General features: G+C 36.0%; 1 protein-coding gene across 1 annotated transcript in view; it reads right to left on the bottom strand.

The window, feature by feature from the left end:
• Window positions 1–17,171, bottom strand: part of PLXDC2 (plexin domain containing 2) — a 258,009-nt gene that overhangs the window by 33,145 nt on the left and 207,693 nt on the right. The window contains exon 10 of the mRNA XM_040079639.2: window positions 1,811–1,871. Coding sequence (XP_039935573.1) covers window positions 1,811–1,871 — 61 coding nt within the window. The remainder of the gene's footprint in view (window positions 1–1,810; window positions 1,872–17,171) is intronic.

Raw genomic sequence — 17,171 nt, 5'->3', positions numbered from 1 at the left:
GGTTTTTTGAAAAATATTGTTAATTTTTCACTGATGTAATTTAGTCAAAATTTAGCTCAAAATCTATATTAAAAACAAGGAAACCTTACTATGAGAATCCTCATTATTTATGCTCTTGAGTTAAGCATCTAAAACTAACCATTGTGTGCTAAGTATTGATACTTCCCTGAACTCTAGCAGTCAGCTCAGGCATAATTCCAGAAGATACCAAGCAGGCTGTTGCTTCTACTCCAAAGAGCCTAAAAAGCTGGACAGTGAACTTCCACCAAGTAGCCCGAAACCATGAAAATTAAACTATCAATTTCTCAGATACACTTAATATATTGATAATTTCCTCTCAGATCGTGTACTAAACCTTGGAGCACATGCTGGACTGAGACAAGAAAAAAGAAGCAGAAGGGAATGTTAATGTCTTGCAGAGAGAAGTTTTTTGATATCTTAATTTGCAAGCACAATTGAGTTTTAGCTAATTATAATCTGGATTAAAGCAATACAAGCTTTGTGCATCATAATAACACATGCTCCCAGTAATTTTTTCTTATGTTCTTGAAGAGGTTGCCTTCCACAGACAATAAATATCTCAGAAATTTTGCTTTCAAATAAGCTGGTGACAAACTGGAAAGCTGAAGCTTCAAGGCCATGTAATAAGGCAGTATGTAGGTTGCAGTTATTTTCCAATTACAGTTACAAGAAAAAAAAAAAATTCTTCCATTAATATGGATTTATCTCATTACTTCTCTTTGCTTCCACTGAAAATAAAACAGAATGTGCTTTTTAAACTAGACACCTGTGGCTATGTTTTGCCCTGGGTTTCACCTGAGATCTCAGAAGGCCTAAGTTGCTGAAACTCATGAGAATATTTAGGCTGTTAAGCAAAAATAGAAAAATAACTGCTTTTTTTATGGCTACCAGAAGATGAAAAGTGCCATAAACTATTAGTTCCTATTACCACAATCTCAGCATGGAAAAAAAAAAAAAAAAAAGAAAATTAAAAAAACAAACAAAACCAAAAACAAACCCAAACCCAAACCAACAACAAAAAACCCCAAGACAAAACAAAAAAAACCCCAAACAAAAAAATGCTTCTAAAGGGGCTTTTAAACTGCAACAGAATCATCATCCTCCTCATATTTATAAATGCTTTTTGAAAATGAACTCCGGTCTAGGAATACCCCGGATAAATTTCAGAGGAGGCTTATGGTCCCTGTTTGACAGCCCACCACTACCAGAGTCACATATCTTTCTCATCCTCTCACTGCATCTCCTTGAAAAGAAATCAAAATGCCATGTAGGCCGGTTGTGTGAGGGATTTTAGATTTTTATTTCAATTACTATTTTTATTTTATCTCTTTGAATTCATCTGTGTAATTTCTTCTTTACTATTTGATTTGGCCAGATTTCATAATCAAAATGCAATGTCTGTTTTTCACTTGAGGCTACACTGGCAAAGGGTTTTCTGAAATAAGGAACATCACAGTTTCTTCCTCATTTCTGGCAAAAGTCAGAGATCTAAAAGAAAATCAGCACAGGGACACTGTTTTTGAGGAAACTTTCTGGTTTTTGGGTCTCTGTTTAATTTAAGTAGTTTCCCAAAACTAAAATTTTAGGTTTTGTCCATTTTATTCCCTCAAATGGGGAGTGAAACTGCTCAGATTGTACTTTGTTATGTCTTATAGGATTTCCCCTGAATGATAAATATAGTATGTCTTTGGACTTGAAATCATGCTTTATAATCTGAATAATTTAAACAAAAGCATCATAGCTATATAAGTTGCCTCTGATGGGCTGAGAATGTAAACTACTCACATACCTCTTCAGGGCAGCCACTGTCTACCCAATCTTGTCGGTGACGATCAAATCCACTGGAGCATCTTTAAATCATGAAATAGACAGAAGTTGTCCAGATGGAAATAGGAGGAAAAAAAAGGATAAAGGAAGGGAGAAGAACAGAACAAAATAACAAAAAGAATAAGTAAATTATACGATTTAAAATCCATATGTTTTATATGGTACCACTTTTATTCAAGATGCTTTTGCTTACAATATGAGTCACTCCATTAATCCACTTCAGTGAAAGGTGTTTCAGTGAATGAGACTTTTCGTTTTTAAAATTTATTTATCATTTTTAAATAGGAATATCTCTCTTCCACTGGATAATTATTCTTAAGATGTCACTGACACATAGCACTTTTAAGTTTGATGTCAACCATACTGATGTAAATTAGTTTAATTATTATTGTCCAGACTTCTTAGCCAGGAAAATTTAATCCCACAAAGGATGCAGTGAACCATTCACTGGGTTTGTCAGGCAAAGTGATCTGAGGTACACATATAGCCATTTGATCAATGTTCACAGCTCACCTGAAGACTCTCCGTGACAAACAGAGAACACTATACAGCTGCTTCTACCTCCTCTCTAGATGCAGAAAACTGAAATTGCATGCATATTTCTTATCAAATTAGGTGAGTTTAATAACCTGTTTTCAATATCCTTTGTCTTTTGCTATACGTAACAAAGAAATTTTTAAGAAACTTGTAACACGCTCATGATTCCCCTGGAAATCCCCATCTCTCAAGAGTATTATCAGTGATTGTAGAATAAGTTTGTGTTTCCTAGACAACAGGTAGCATCACAAACAGAGAGCATTGTTAAAATGGCAAGCAAACACCTAAACCACGATGTTCAGCTTGGAAGGAAATTCTTGCCAGCTAGGGTGTTTTTCATTTTGGAGGGTTTGTTTTTGGTTTCTGCATTCATTTCCTGCAGTATTTTGTTATGAGACAATGTGATGTCATTTAGCACCCATGGTGATAACTTACCTGAATGTACAAAAAACCAAAATTTTTCTGTCTTTTAATAAGACTAGGTAAGCAAATAAGGCCACTGTTATGGTTAATTGTATTTAAGGGTTGTTTTTTTGTTTACAAAAAATTGAAAGATAACAAGACATGTCAAGTATTACCTACTTCAACCAAGGTAACAGGTTCATTTGGAAGAATGGAACACTGTAATTATTTTTATAGTCGGAGAGATATTACAAGAAGATGTAAACAATGTTAACAACACACTTGGGGTAAGAAACATCTCCATATAATTATTCTGAGCAGAATCTACAATGTCTTTGAGAAAAGATGTTGAGAAAAATGTTCATTTGCTTGTTATACCTGCATTGATCCACATTTTGCCATTTGCAATATTACTAAAAGAAATCACAGAATCACTAGGTTGGAAGAGACCTCCAAGCTCATAAAGTACAACCCAGCCCTAACACCTCAACTAAACCCCATGGCACTGAGTGCCACATCCAGTCTTTCTTTAAACACATCCAGGGATGGTGACTCCACAATTTCCCAGGCAGACTACTCCAATACTATATCACCCTTTCTGTAAAAAAAAAAAAAAAAAAAAAAATCCTATATTTTTCATAATATCCAACCTATATTTCCCTTGGCACAGCTTAAGACTGCGTCCTCTCATTCTGTCATTTGCTGCCTGGAGAAAGAGGCCAACCCCCACCTGACTAGAACCACCTTTCAGGAAATACCCCAACACTAACGGGTGTCAATTTTCACAAACTCTATAGCAACTGGATTCTTCAAAAACCCATTGCCGTTAAGAGAAAAATGTTCAAACCAGAAATGTATTTCAGAGAAAAACCGATAGTTCCTTCGCAATGCATGAAGCCTCTAACATAGCAAGTCAATAGACATTGACTGGAGCAAGTCCAGAGGAAAGCCACAAAGTTGGTCACAGGGCTGGGGCACCTCTCTTATGTAGACACGCTCAGAGAACTGGGGTTGTTCAGCCTGGAGAAGAGAAGGCTCCAGGAAACCCCTATACAGACTTTCCACACTTAAAGGGTGCTTATAAGAAAGATGGAGAGAGACATTTTATCAAAGCCTGTAGGGACAAGTCATGGGGAAATTGTTTTAAATTGGAAGAAAATAGATTAACATTGGATATAAGAATGTTTTTACAGTGATTCTGGTGACTCACTAGAATAGATGTCAAAAGAAATTGTGAATGTCCCACCATTGGAAGTGTTCAAGGTCTGGTTGGATGGGGCTTTGTGCAACCTTACATCTAGTGCAAAGTGTTTCTGCCCATGTCAGTGGGGCCGCACAGAGTAATCTTGAAAGGTCCCTTTCAATCCAAACCATTCCATAAATAAAGACCATTGGAGAAATGTTTTCTTGCTGAAGTGTGAATGAATCAGTGCTATGCTGGGAGCTCAGTGCTGCTTCTCCATCTCTATGGTGTTTTGTCTCTATGAATCTTTAAAAGAACAAGAAAAACTTAACTAAGCAGATGAAAATGATGACATAGTATTCCAGGTATGAACAGAAGATTTTTTTCCCATTCTCTCCTACTTTTCTCTAAAATTTGAATAGTTTCATTAGCAACTTATGTGCCCGTCTTTAAGCAGGACTGGACTGATTTTCCACGTGTACTGAATACTCATAAATCCATTACATTTTATTCATTCTGCTCTGGCTCAAATCTAATGATTTTGAGGATATTCAGTACATCAGAAAACCAAGCCAAATATTTAGACATGAAATCAAGCCACTCCATAAATTCCTCCACTTGAGGCAGTCATTGCAGTTACATATCTACGCTAATTCAACCTAATGTACTTAGAGCCAGTAGGGATTAACAAACCTCGATTTATCTTATATCTAAATGATGTCAAATTTAAGGGTCCAAAGATTAAATGAACAAAAATGTATCCCTGATGCACTCATTTACAGTTCTTAAGTCTTTTTTTACAAACTAATGAATTACAGGGGTGGATAACATTTCTGGGGTTAATTTTTTTTTCACCAGCGATTAACCAGCCACCTAAAACTGAATGCAACATGCAAGGACTTGAAATGGCTCTTTCAAACATGTGAAGCAGTCTTGAGAAGACTCTGCCTTGAAAAAAGTACATTAAACCATGGGCACTGCTTATTTAACATTTCCAGTGATGCATAATGAGTCCAAACAATATTATCAGAAAGCAGCTTTATCAGCAATGAGATTGTCTCTTGCCAAACCTGTTTGCGAACTTCCTTTGAGGCACATATCACTTGATGTCAGCCATAGAAGCTACTATTGTTGCTGTCTTGTTGAGTTAGAGTTCTGGAAACTGTCATTTCAGTGCAGCACCCGCTTTACTGACTGCATTTTTAAGACCTTAATTTAGGAGCATGGTGATAATTCCCTGTTGCCATTAAAACATTGAAGCAGATTTGATTTGCTGCACTGTTTATGCCATCTGTCAACACGGCTATTTTATAACAACTTCATTTTAAAGTGGTGACTGAACTCAGCTCCTAGGAAAGCAATAATAAAGATGTTCTAGGAAATGAAAATACGGACATTTATGAAATTAAAGGAATTTCAGGATTTGCGTGGAACTCTGGTTCAGAGAGGAAAGGGAGAATAAATGCCTCATATAGCAATGATGACTTGACACAACTAATGCAGCTGAGTCTGAGAAACAAGAAAGCTGTCAGAATCCTTTCAGTGAACTGTATGTAGCCAGAAAGGACTTGGAGATGCCATCCTATTTACCAAATGCCATTTATGTATATTTGGCACAAAATATTTGAATGACAAGAATTGTCCACTCAGTGCAGGACATGAAATGCTTTGCTCCTTTTCTTAAAGAGAGCTCAATGAGGATTCATGATGATGATGATGATGATAATGATGATAAATGAGATAACCTGAACACAGAAAGTTCATCAAGGTTTACTGTAAAAGCTAGAAACACAATGGAAAACTATTTGGAAGAAAAGGGGCAGAGTCTATATGGAAAAACCTTTTCTCCAGTTTGAGCTGGAGTATGACAATCAAGAGCATTCCAGAAATCTGAAATGATTTTGTAAATACCATGTAATGATTTAGTTCAGTTAAAACGTTTATTAACTCAGCTAAATAAAAGGTTAATCTGGAAAATTAAATAGAAAATTGAAGAGGCAGAACTCTTTTCTGACTTCAACCATTAAGAAAGGACTATCACAATATGAAAAGCTTAAAACAATTGCTAGGATGTTTAAATTATTATAAATACATATATAATATTAAAAAAACCACAAACAACCTGGAACTTTGTGTCTGTCCAACTGAAAAACAGTCAGAGTGATTTTTGGAGCAAAAAATGTTTATCATTGTGCTTGGTTTGGTTTTGCCTTCCTTTACCACAGAGCAGGCTCCTGTTTGGTTCCTTCACCCTTTAAATATCACTTTCTTGCCACACCGTGCTGTCTGGGGAAAGACTGAATTTTCCTTCCTTTGTTATTTTCCACTTTCAAACGCAGAACCCAATCTCATGTGAAGTGTCACTGTGAGTGACTATGGTATGCATTTGTAAGGTTTTTGAATAGCATTTGTGCTTATCACTTAGCTCAATACTTCAAATATGTTCTCTGTATTTATCCTTTACTTAAATATTGCTTAATTAAACTGTACTTCAGAACAGGATGACAATTTGATTATTCAGAAGAGGATTTGCTCCCATCTTGCTCTTGTAAAAATAGCTCACTAGCTGAACACAAGGATTTTAAACTAAAATCAGCCTGTAGTATTTTATGAAAAATTTGAGTGTTACGAAGGCATAGGTAATAGTTGATGCAACACTGAATTCCACCATTGTCTTAACACTGTGCATGGCTCAAAATTTAAAACATTCAGGTAATGATAAGGATGATCAGAGAGGAACAAAGTTCAGCAGTCTTCAGCTTGACAATGGTTCCACATTTTTATGGGATGGAAAGTTTGGTAAACTATCGCTACATAATGTAAAATACTCCTGAAATACCAAGTAAACATAGAAGTAAAAGATGTTAAAACCCAAGCTGTTATTTTACAGAAAACAACTAAACATGCATAAGCCTCAATATTTCTAACTCTGATACAACATTTGAATAGGCAGCAGGAAATAAAGACTCCCATAGGGAATTCTTTCTCTTGAAAGAAGCGAAGAATAAAAGTGGGATAAAAGAAGTAAGTTTTATTTTCAATTCCACTAGAAAGAAAAAGATCAAATTGTGGTGAAAGCAAGACTTGGCAGAGTTCTGATTAAAGAAGAATAGGAGGATATTTTCTATAAACTCAATGTCAGTTACAACAATAAAGGAAACATGCTGAAAAACAGATAAAGAATAAAAAATATGCTTTTGCTAAAGGCTCTGCTTTGAACAGTTAGAAGGAAAAAGATAGTGTAAGAAAGAGGAGGACCCTAGAGTCAAATTTATGAGATTATGGTATCACAATTTCCAACAGAATCAGCAGAAATTTATATCAAATGTGTGCTCTGGGAAGGAGCCACACTGAGATTAGTCCCTCATACTAGATTACAGTCCCCAGTGCTTTGACTTTGTGCATTTGTACCTGCACAAAGTGGGTATAAAGAGCTAATAGCAACAGAAGTTAGCAGAGCAATCTGATCTGTTGGCATTGCTACATGTTTGGCACACAAGTGATTTCTCAGGGTTCAAGGCAAAGAGCTCTGAAGTACTAGTGGATGTACTTTACATTCTGGTTAGTGATCCTAACAAGCACAATTTAGCCCTTCCTTCCAACATGATTGTCTGAACTATTTTCTATCTTTGAATATTCAGCTGACACTGACAATATCTCAGAAGTACAGTTAAGTGTTGCATACTCATTGATTTAGTCTAATATTTAAAATAAAAATATGGAAGTTGCCTTTGGAGAAAATATTTCATTTTCCACTTTAAAGATAAGGAAACAGAACACAGGAGACATGAAATGATCAGCTGAGATAAAAGAGAATTTGTAACAGAACCTAGAATTAAGCGCAGATTTTCTGAAAACCAGATAAGCATGAAATATTTCACAGCTCCTGAGTTTCCCATAGTACTCACAGACATATGAACGGTAGAACTGGGAATTAAATTGAAAAACATCAAGTCTCAGGTGGTATGTATTGAGGCACAGATCTCATTCACACATTGCCCATGCTCTCTTTTATTCAGGTACTTTAACTGGGATTTTACTCCTTTAAAAAAGCTCACACTGATAACATTAACAACTAGTAGAGCCCTCATGACAGGATAAAAATGACCTGGTGCGTGGAGATGGTGTGAAATAGGGCTGTTCACTTGTCTGTTATCACACATGAACCCCCAGTAATCATACAGCGTACACCATGGCTGCTCCACTACTAGTGGGCGTCAGCACCTGAGCTGCTAGAAAGAGAATTGCAGCAATTGGTTAGTGCTGGGTTACCGCTCCTGCCGTATCTCATTCACAACTCTGAAATGCATGCGAACTCCAAGTAGGAGCCATGACAGGCAAAGGAGGCCTGGAGTTCTAAATTCACTCTGCATAATCCAGTGTTGGCTGGTATGTGAATTAGGGCTAAGAAAAACACCTTCTGTTAAAACTCAGTGAACTCTTCAGATAGAGAGCAACACAAGGAAGGACATGAATAATCCTGTAACTGGTTATGTTCAAAGCAACTTAAAGCTCAGAATGTTATTTTTTTTTCCGAAATAAGTATCTTAATCTAAAAGTGAGTCCAATTCTGAAGCCAACATTGAGCAGGAACGATCATCAAAAGAGATTACAAAAGAATTACACAACGGTGGGGGCTCCTCAGTTTCTTAAAAAATGGTACATATTGATATTCATTGAGATATCCAGTGATTTCATTAATGCATTATGATAATGCAGATATTGGAAGAGTTAATAGATTTGAATAGAGGGGGAATCAAAGATGACATTTAAGGAAGAATACTGATAAAATTTCATTCATTTCCCTGAAGTTGGGAATATCTTCTACAAGGACACGTTAGAGAGTTCCCTAGTTAACGTGACTAGAAAGACTGAGAAATATATATGCTATAAAAAATCTGAAGACTATGTTGGGAAATGAAGAAATTTGCTTTAGTAGGTTCTAATCTCAGATAATCTGAAATTTATGAAGAGACATATGAATTTCAGATTTGTTTAAATAAAAATTTTTGACAACATTACATAGGAATACATGCTTAGTAGCATGTAAAATTTAAAATATGCTAAAAAGGAGACTTTTCATTCATGGTACTTCATTATAGAATGATGTTTAGGAGGCTATGAGGCAAATATGATCTCAGTGATGCTCAGTTTATATTGAGGAGTACAACCATAAGAGGTTAGTGCTTCTGAAAAGCAATTAAGACAATGGTGATCATTCTGTCAACAGTAGTACAATAAACATGCCCAGAAATGCTCTTTGGCACTGAAGACTGCTGGCACACAATGGTCTATGCCTGAACAAGCGAACTCTCTCAACCTTGAAAAGGAGGAGGCTGCACATAAATAACATTCTGGGAATAACCTTTGGAAGAGTCCAATTCCTGCACCATGCCTGGGAACTGCTCTGGACAGTGCTCCTGGGCATGAACTGAAATCACACCAGGAAACATCACAACTGTTTTAGTGGCACATACAATTGTTTTACAATGCCCAGGAAACTTCCAAGGCTGTGTTTAATTTGCAATACTATGCAAAAAAGATACTTTGTATGAGAGATGAACTATGCTTGTACAAGTGACTGGGGCTACCATTCTGCATTATATTTCAGTGAACCAAGAGAAAAAGAAAATTTGATAAAGTGCAAGAGCTTCCATGAAAAAAAAATCTTGGTTGATGGTGTTAAAAATTGCTTGACTTGTTTTATTTGTTTATTTATCCTTGTTTTATTTATTTCCCTTGTAATGAGAACAAAAGAAATTAAGAGTGATCATAAAAAAATTTTAGGAAGATTGATTTCTCCATATTAATGCAGTGGGTTGTATGCTTATATGAAAGGAAAAAAAAATTAATGCTTCCAAAAAAGGAGACTAACATTCATCCTAAAAATTATCCTAGAGTCAGGTGTGATAATCTGGGCTGCCTGTTTTCACAGATGTGCCCTGAGTTTTGACAATCGTGAAATGCTTTGCTCTCAGTTTCTGTTGTTTCAATTTTTCTTTTTTAAACACTTGAAATAAAGAAATAAGGGGAGCAGTTGAGAAAATCATTATCTAGGCCAACAATTTAGGCTACAATGGGTAGGTGGTATCTGCCTTCTGAAACATAGTCTCATGAACATTCAAATATTCGATAAGAGGTACCCAGCAAGTAATTTCTTGGAACATACCATTCTCTGGTAATCAAGGAAGGAGTTTGGAACTCCAAATTAAGTTCATATCACACATGAAAGGGAAGAAATCTAGTACCTTGTTCCTCACTAAATTATTCTACTGAGAGGGTCTATGAGACAGAATGAACCTACTGTACAATCATTATTTTAACTTTTCCATTTATAAACTTTTTATGTAACTGAATTTATGTGAAAAATCATCCTAAAAACATAAAATTTGGGTTGGCCAAATTTGCGCATTTTCTAATACATCATTTTCGGGACAGAAAAAAATGTCCAATTTTTTCATCTGTTGTAAGCAGTACAGTTGATTTATTTCAGGCCATTGGAAGAGAAGATATAGTGCAAAACAGCAGTAGCACTGCTTTATGTACAGCAATGCATAAAAGCATTGCAAAATGAGCAATGATGGATAATGGAAATTTCCTGTTACAGTACTATCCTATTCTTTTTTTATTACAAATTCATTTAGAGCTAGAAAAATGAATTAGTTTCATTAGGAGCAGCTATAATATATATTTGGCTCAGAAACTGCTGTTGTGGGGTCTAACAGCTCTTGAGAAACTAAGAACCTACTTATGCTTTTTTTTTTTTTCCCTTTAACTTTCATTTTAGAACTTGGAAGTTCTAATATGTTCAAAGTCAAAACATATATCCTGCCATATTTGTTTAGGGTAGTCACCATGAACTCTCTTAGAATCCACTGTTTTTTTAGTGGAAGACAGTCAGCTCACTTATGACTCTTTCATAGCACAGGAATAGTAGTTAGCACAAAATAGTATAAGGAACTATACATAATAGTCAACAGAGAACTGGATAAAAATATCAGTAATTTAGCAAATAACGATAACACTTGTAAATTAATGTTTGTTAGGTTAAGGAAAATGTAGCAAATTTCAGAGGTGTGAAAAAGATCTAATTTGGGACTTTACCCACAACAAGAAATGGAAGAAAGCATGAGTGCCAAGAAGATAACATAAGTAGAGTAGAAGTGATGCTGCAGAAATGATATTAAATTATCTCATTGTTTTTTGGCACAACACATTATAGTGAGACAACCCATGAGAAGTTTGTGACCCTGACTGCATTCCTCTGTCCTTGCACATGAGTTGGTACAGCACTGGTTCCTATCTGAAGATGTAAAAAACTTCTTGAAGCTTTTTCTCTGAAAGCAGGTAAAGCAGGTGCAGTTTTTGCCTTATGTGGTAACCTCCCTCTCAGTATTTTTTTAGCAGTCTTGTGTCTTAAGTAACAAAACTAGTTTTTCTATTTTTTCTCGTTTGTGTTCTGTATTTATCTATTCATCATCTACCTGTATTACACATTTCATGTATTATAAAACTTATTATACTAACCACTTTGTATTACAGTTTATTTAATGCAGCATTTCTAAGTGTAAGTCTTTTAATTTGTTATCAGAAAAGTCTCTTTTATTTGAAATTTGAATTTGAAAGTCCCTTGCATTACGGCCAATTAAGGGCCAATAGTTATGATAGATGACCATTTGAGGCATTTATTTGGAAATCAGAAAGTCTATAATGTCTTGTGTAGGAACCCACACAGCCTACCACACACAAAATGATGACTAGAAGTCTGAGTCAAGTTTCTTAAAATATCTAGGATATATATAAATTGCATCATAAGGCACCCTTTCACGGGTGAGCATCACCTTTCTGCAATCAAATAGGAATTTGTCTGAATTCAACCTTCTTAATGTAGGAAATAAACAGATGAAAATGAAACCAAACTGAAAAGAATTTTGATCTGCCATGTGGCTGAATGTGGCATAGTTCTGTCAGAAAAAAACAAAGTTTAATCCCAGAGTAAATGCCTCTCTAATAGAGCATGGCAATACACACTGGAATGGCTGTCACGCTCAAGATAAACAAACAATGAGGAATTAAATCTGTACTAAGTTCTCTTGTGATTTGAAAGATTTATGACAGGCACAGAAATTGCAGTTATACATATAAACGGTTCATCAAAGACTGAGGTGGGCTTTGTCTTATTGTTCTAATGCAATAAATGAAGAATGAAATGTTACTAGTATTTTTAAGAATTGTAGCAGAAGTTTCTACAGAAAATAATTGTTCTACTACGTATCTTTCTAGTGTTTTGTCATTGTGGTGTCTTAGGTGCATCTGTGAATTTAAACCTGGAAATGAAATACAGATGTCATCTTCTTTCCAAATAAATCAGCAAAATTAAGTATTATTCAAGGTATATATAACAGGTAGATGTCTTCTATCCCTCCTCTCAATGAGATTTAATAAGATTTAACTGTCTCTATATCTTTGATAACTACTTTCTGCATTTATTAAAAAATGATCTTAGGAATGTCACAAATTTGGTAATAGATGACAGTACATGAGACAGATTTTACATGAAGGTCTTAGAACAGTCCAAGCAGTGGTTCTTTCCATATTAACTGCAATATCTGTATCTTGTCCAAGCTGTGTTGCAAAATTGGATATCACAGAAACCTCCACAGTGGGTACTGAACAGAGTCTCTAAGCTTTAGAAGACACAGCAACAACTCTGGCAAAGGATGTTACTGTGAACATCTAGTTAGTGAAAACAATCTCAAATTTTGAAAGGCAAAACAGGTATATAGAAGATTAATAGTGTGAGTGAGGTGTCAAATTAATCACTGTGTTTACATCTAGATTAAGAATCTTCAAAATGCTTCCCCATCTTCAGGTCCAGGATTTAATAGAAAATATTTTAACAGAAGTACTAGGATTTCAGACTGAAAGAGAATTGTAGCAATCTTCTGCTCCTTTTCTAGAAATTAAAAAATCTATAACCCAGCCTTGAACTTCATAAAAATCTGCATCAGTTATGAGCATAACTGTTCTCATGCTGTTCTGAGCTATTCAGGAAAACAAAGCAAGGTATGCATATGTGTGACTAATGCTGCAGCTGCAAGAAAACTGGCTATTTCCTGTATGAAAGCAGGATTCAAATTCACTTGGTTAGATACTGAATCTATTAATGTAAGGATCAGGATAATTTTATGGAGCTGCTGAGAACATGAGTGAGTACACTGCAGAAGAATGTGGGGAAAAAAGAAACTTGGGGAATGAATAGTCTGGTCTTGCACTGGCTTGTACTTAAGCCCCTGTGAGCTAGTGTGTGTTCACTGGGTTTCTGCTCAGAGACTGAGCTTTTTAGGTTTATTAGTATTAATCATAGAAATTATTCCAGACAATTTGTGCTTGAGGAAATTACAGAAATTCCACAATAATTCGACCGACTCCAGCAACTATCAAATTCCACCAGCTCACAAAAAACATAGAAAGGCTAGTAACCTATTTACCCATGTGAGATTCTCAGTGAATTGCAAATTCCTCTGGCTGCAGGCTAACTTTCAATAAAAACATGTTGTGAGCTCAGGATCATCTACGTTCCTTAACAGTACTTTCCAAGGTACTGTTATGTACATTTTACTGATATGTACAACCTTACCATTATTTTTAAGTGTACCTACAGTGTCACTGAAATTAATGCTCTCTTCTAAACAGAACGGCCATCCCGCTTGAGAATATCTATTACTATAATCTTGTGAGGCTTTTGTCATTAAACAATACCATCACTGAGCTCATTCTGATTTGAAAAAATGCTTTGTTCATTAAACACTTTTGTGCTACTGTCTTTTCTTGCTTTAGTCCCATCAGGCTTGCCATGCATACAAAAGTCTTAATTATTGAATGTTAATTTCCTAACAGTTTCTTACAGTGCATGAGGGCAAATTAGCTTGTCAAATTAAGAGCAAGCACCTTGGAAAGTATTTGAAGAAGTTGACTGTGGAGCAATTTTCTGCTCAATAAAGTATAGATCTACTTATTGTATTGTTCCTATCAATAATGTATCAGGGCTGACAAATTCACACATTAATTTTTGTTACATTTGCTGCACTTGATTAAAAAGAACAATTGCTATCTCAATACAACTTTTAAAATAAAAGGAAAATATGTTGCATTTAGAGCAAACTCTGAAAAAGGGCCATACTTTCTTATTCTAAAGTCTTCAATATGATTGCTTCATAATTGGAAAAGAAGCCATATACAGGTTAGAAAAAAGTACTGCCAATACTTTTCATTTATCACAGCATAAATATGTCCTAATTCAATGATTGTTAAGACCTGTGTGTTAGGATTCAGCTATATTCTCATAGAAAACCCCTCCAGCTGTAGTGGCTGGAGATCCACACATCCAGAATCTGGGCACATTTCTTTTGCTTTGTCTGAAGCAGGGGTACGATCAGCAAATTCATTAAGTCAGACACACTGACAGAATGGAATATATTTATCAGAATACACTATATTTTAAACTTCAAGTCCTTCAAAAACATCTAAAATGAGATTTTGCTTGTAATTTGTATATGAAACTATTACACTGATTATATATGCTCCCTCTGGTGGTTTACTTAATCCATAGAAATGCTTTTTTTTTTTTTTTTTTTTTTTTTTTACATTTCAGTGTCTAAGGTATTTGTGACCAATTTTATAATAAAAGCACACCACTGTCAGTTAAATAGTGTTTGGATAAAAACAACCTGAGTATAAACCAGCCAGCCTTCCTCCCATCTTTTAATTTGCAACTGAACTACGAAATATTCCTAAAGCAATTAAAAAAACCCAAAAACCCAAAAAACCCCACCCACAACCTTAAAACTTCAAGTAGTTAAAATTAGCAAGTATTTAAAGATTTAAAATTCAGCATTTTGAACCAACCTTGAGTCTTTATGATGGACTGATAACATCAGTGGAGAAGGGAAGGTCAGCAGATATTGCCTATTTGGAATTCTGTAAGGCCTCTGGCACAGTTCCCCACCACATCCCTCCTGAACTGGAGAGATATAGATTTGGTGGTTGGATGGGGTAGTGGATGGGGAGCTGGAGAGATGTTTGTATCTAGAAAGTGGTGATCAAAGGATCAGTGTCCCGATGGAGATCAGTGACAAGAGATCCCTCAGGGCTCTGTACTGGGACCAGTGCTGCCGAATATCTTCATCAATGACACAGGCAGTGGGATCGAGGGCACCCTCAGCAGGTTTGCAGGTGACACCAAACTGAGTGATGTGGTTTGCCTTTCCCAGCTCTCCAGTGAAATCTACATCCCACCTTGTGGTGTTGGCTATCCAATAAAAGCTGAGGAAAATGTAGATATCAAAAAATAAGCTATGTGTTTCTTATTTGGATTTAATTACTTCCTTTTGTAAATCCAGAGGCTTCTCTAGTCAGAATAGTAATTATTTTTATGGTTTTATAAATTCTGTAGGGAAGGTGCTTTGCTCAGCTGATAAATATTATAGGTTACATAAGACTGTTATAAATACTACAATATTTGAGTCAACTTTTTTTTAACAAAAACAATTCTTGTCAATTGGGATATGCAGACCAACAAACAAAAAAACATAATCCTTTTCTTCTACCTGATACTAAAAATTTCCAGACATAAACTCACATTTGAAAGTCAACTAAACATGTTTCCAATTTTCTTCTAAAGAAAGAATAACAAGCAAGACATTTCAAACTTATCCAGAAGTTCAGAAGACAAGTAATAGGAATTTTTAAAAATCTCAATTTCCATAAGGGCACTATGGAAAACAGTCACTTCATATTTCAACTGTAACATGTTTTCTTAAAAAATGCAGGTGCCTAAAGAGTCTTCCTTCCCTGCTTTCCAGCTAATAAGCATGGAATGTAAAACAACTTCTTTCTTTTTTACCTGCTTAGATGGGAATAGTGATTATCATAATAAAAGATTAGAAGTAACAATCCTTAAATCACATTATTCCTACTATTCCCAGACACATTTCTGATTTTTCACTTTGCTCAGAACATCAGAACACTTTCCATAAGCCCCAGCCATAACTTGCTCATTTACACAACTGGTGCTATTGTTGGCACACAGGATTAAGCACTGAAGTAGAATGCACCACAAATGGGATTCTTTCATTTTTTTAGTTCAGGATTGCTTTAAGAGTATAAGAAGCTTTGGGAGCTGTGCATACACACAAGGGCAGTAAGACTCCCTAAAATGCATTGAGTGTCCTGGCTCACCACTGCACTCAAAAAGTCCTGGAATTTGTACAGTCTCTTTCAGGGCACTTTTCAAACTAGGAATTTGCACTCTGTGGGTCAATACCATAAATTGGTATGATTTCAAATGACGTTATTAAATGCATACTCTGTAAAACAGAGACTCTTAAGGATAAGAGTGCAAAATCTCACTTCTTTGCAGACCCTGGAAAGTCCCCAACAGGGCTGTCTGGAGAGCAGTGCCAGAAATTAATCCTGAGTCTCCAGGCAGCCAGTGACTGAGGAGAGTGGAGCTGGTCTGAGCTGTAGACATGCAAGGAAGTTTCAGTGCTCAGGTTTACACACCTTCACATCTAATGGGCCATTCTTCAGGGGTGACTTGTTTCCAGAGGATCGAGGGTCACTTACCTCCTGTGCCTCTGGGGATCCTCCGATCACTGACAGACTGCTGTGTCAAGGCAGTGCCACCCTTACTGAGTAGAGAAGCTTTGTGGGGGTCCCATGGGGGATTTCACTACTGAGCCCTGTTTAGACTCATCTGTCTTTATTGTACACTGTTGGACCCTTAGAGATTTTTTGGTCCTATATATTTTAGTCCAGAATTTGGTAAAAGGCTGCTTTTAGTACTGCTCTCCTATTCTGTTTTACTTCCCTTGAAAACCTGAGTCCGCCAGCAGAGCATTCTTGTGGATCCAGATGTTAGGCTTTTGGGAGCCCTTGGCACATGGCAGACAGTTCTGAGGATAAAATTTTGAATATATGTACCAACAGTGACAGCTGAGTAAAGCTTTCATCTAAACTGTTTACAGCCCCCGCCCTTAGTACTACAGCACTCCAGTTTCCTATCTTCAGTGCTGGGTTATGATTCCACACCAAACCTGACTGATGTTGCAAGTACTGGAAGATGCTTCTGTCCTGTATTGATGAAGTGAATCATGAGACATTCATAGCCTGAGACTCCAGCATGCACAGATTGCAAGAA

The sequence above is a fragment of the Hirundo rustica genome, chromosome 1 (genome assembly GCF_015227805.2).
Source record: "Hirundo rustica isolate bHirRus1 chromosome 1, bHirRus1.pri.v3, whole genome shotgun sequence".
Taxonomy (NCBI): Eukaryota; Metazoa; Chordata; class Aves; order Passeriformes; family Hirundinidae; genus Hirundo; species Hirundo rustica.
Note: the sequence above shows the minus strand (reverse complement) of the source record. Positions and strands in the feature narration are given on the sequence as shown.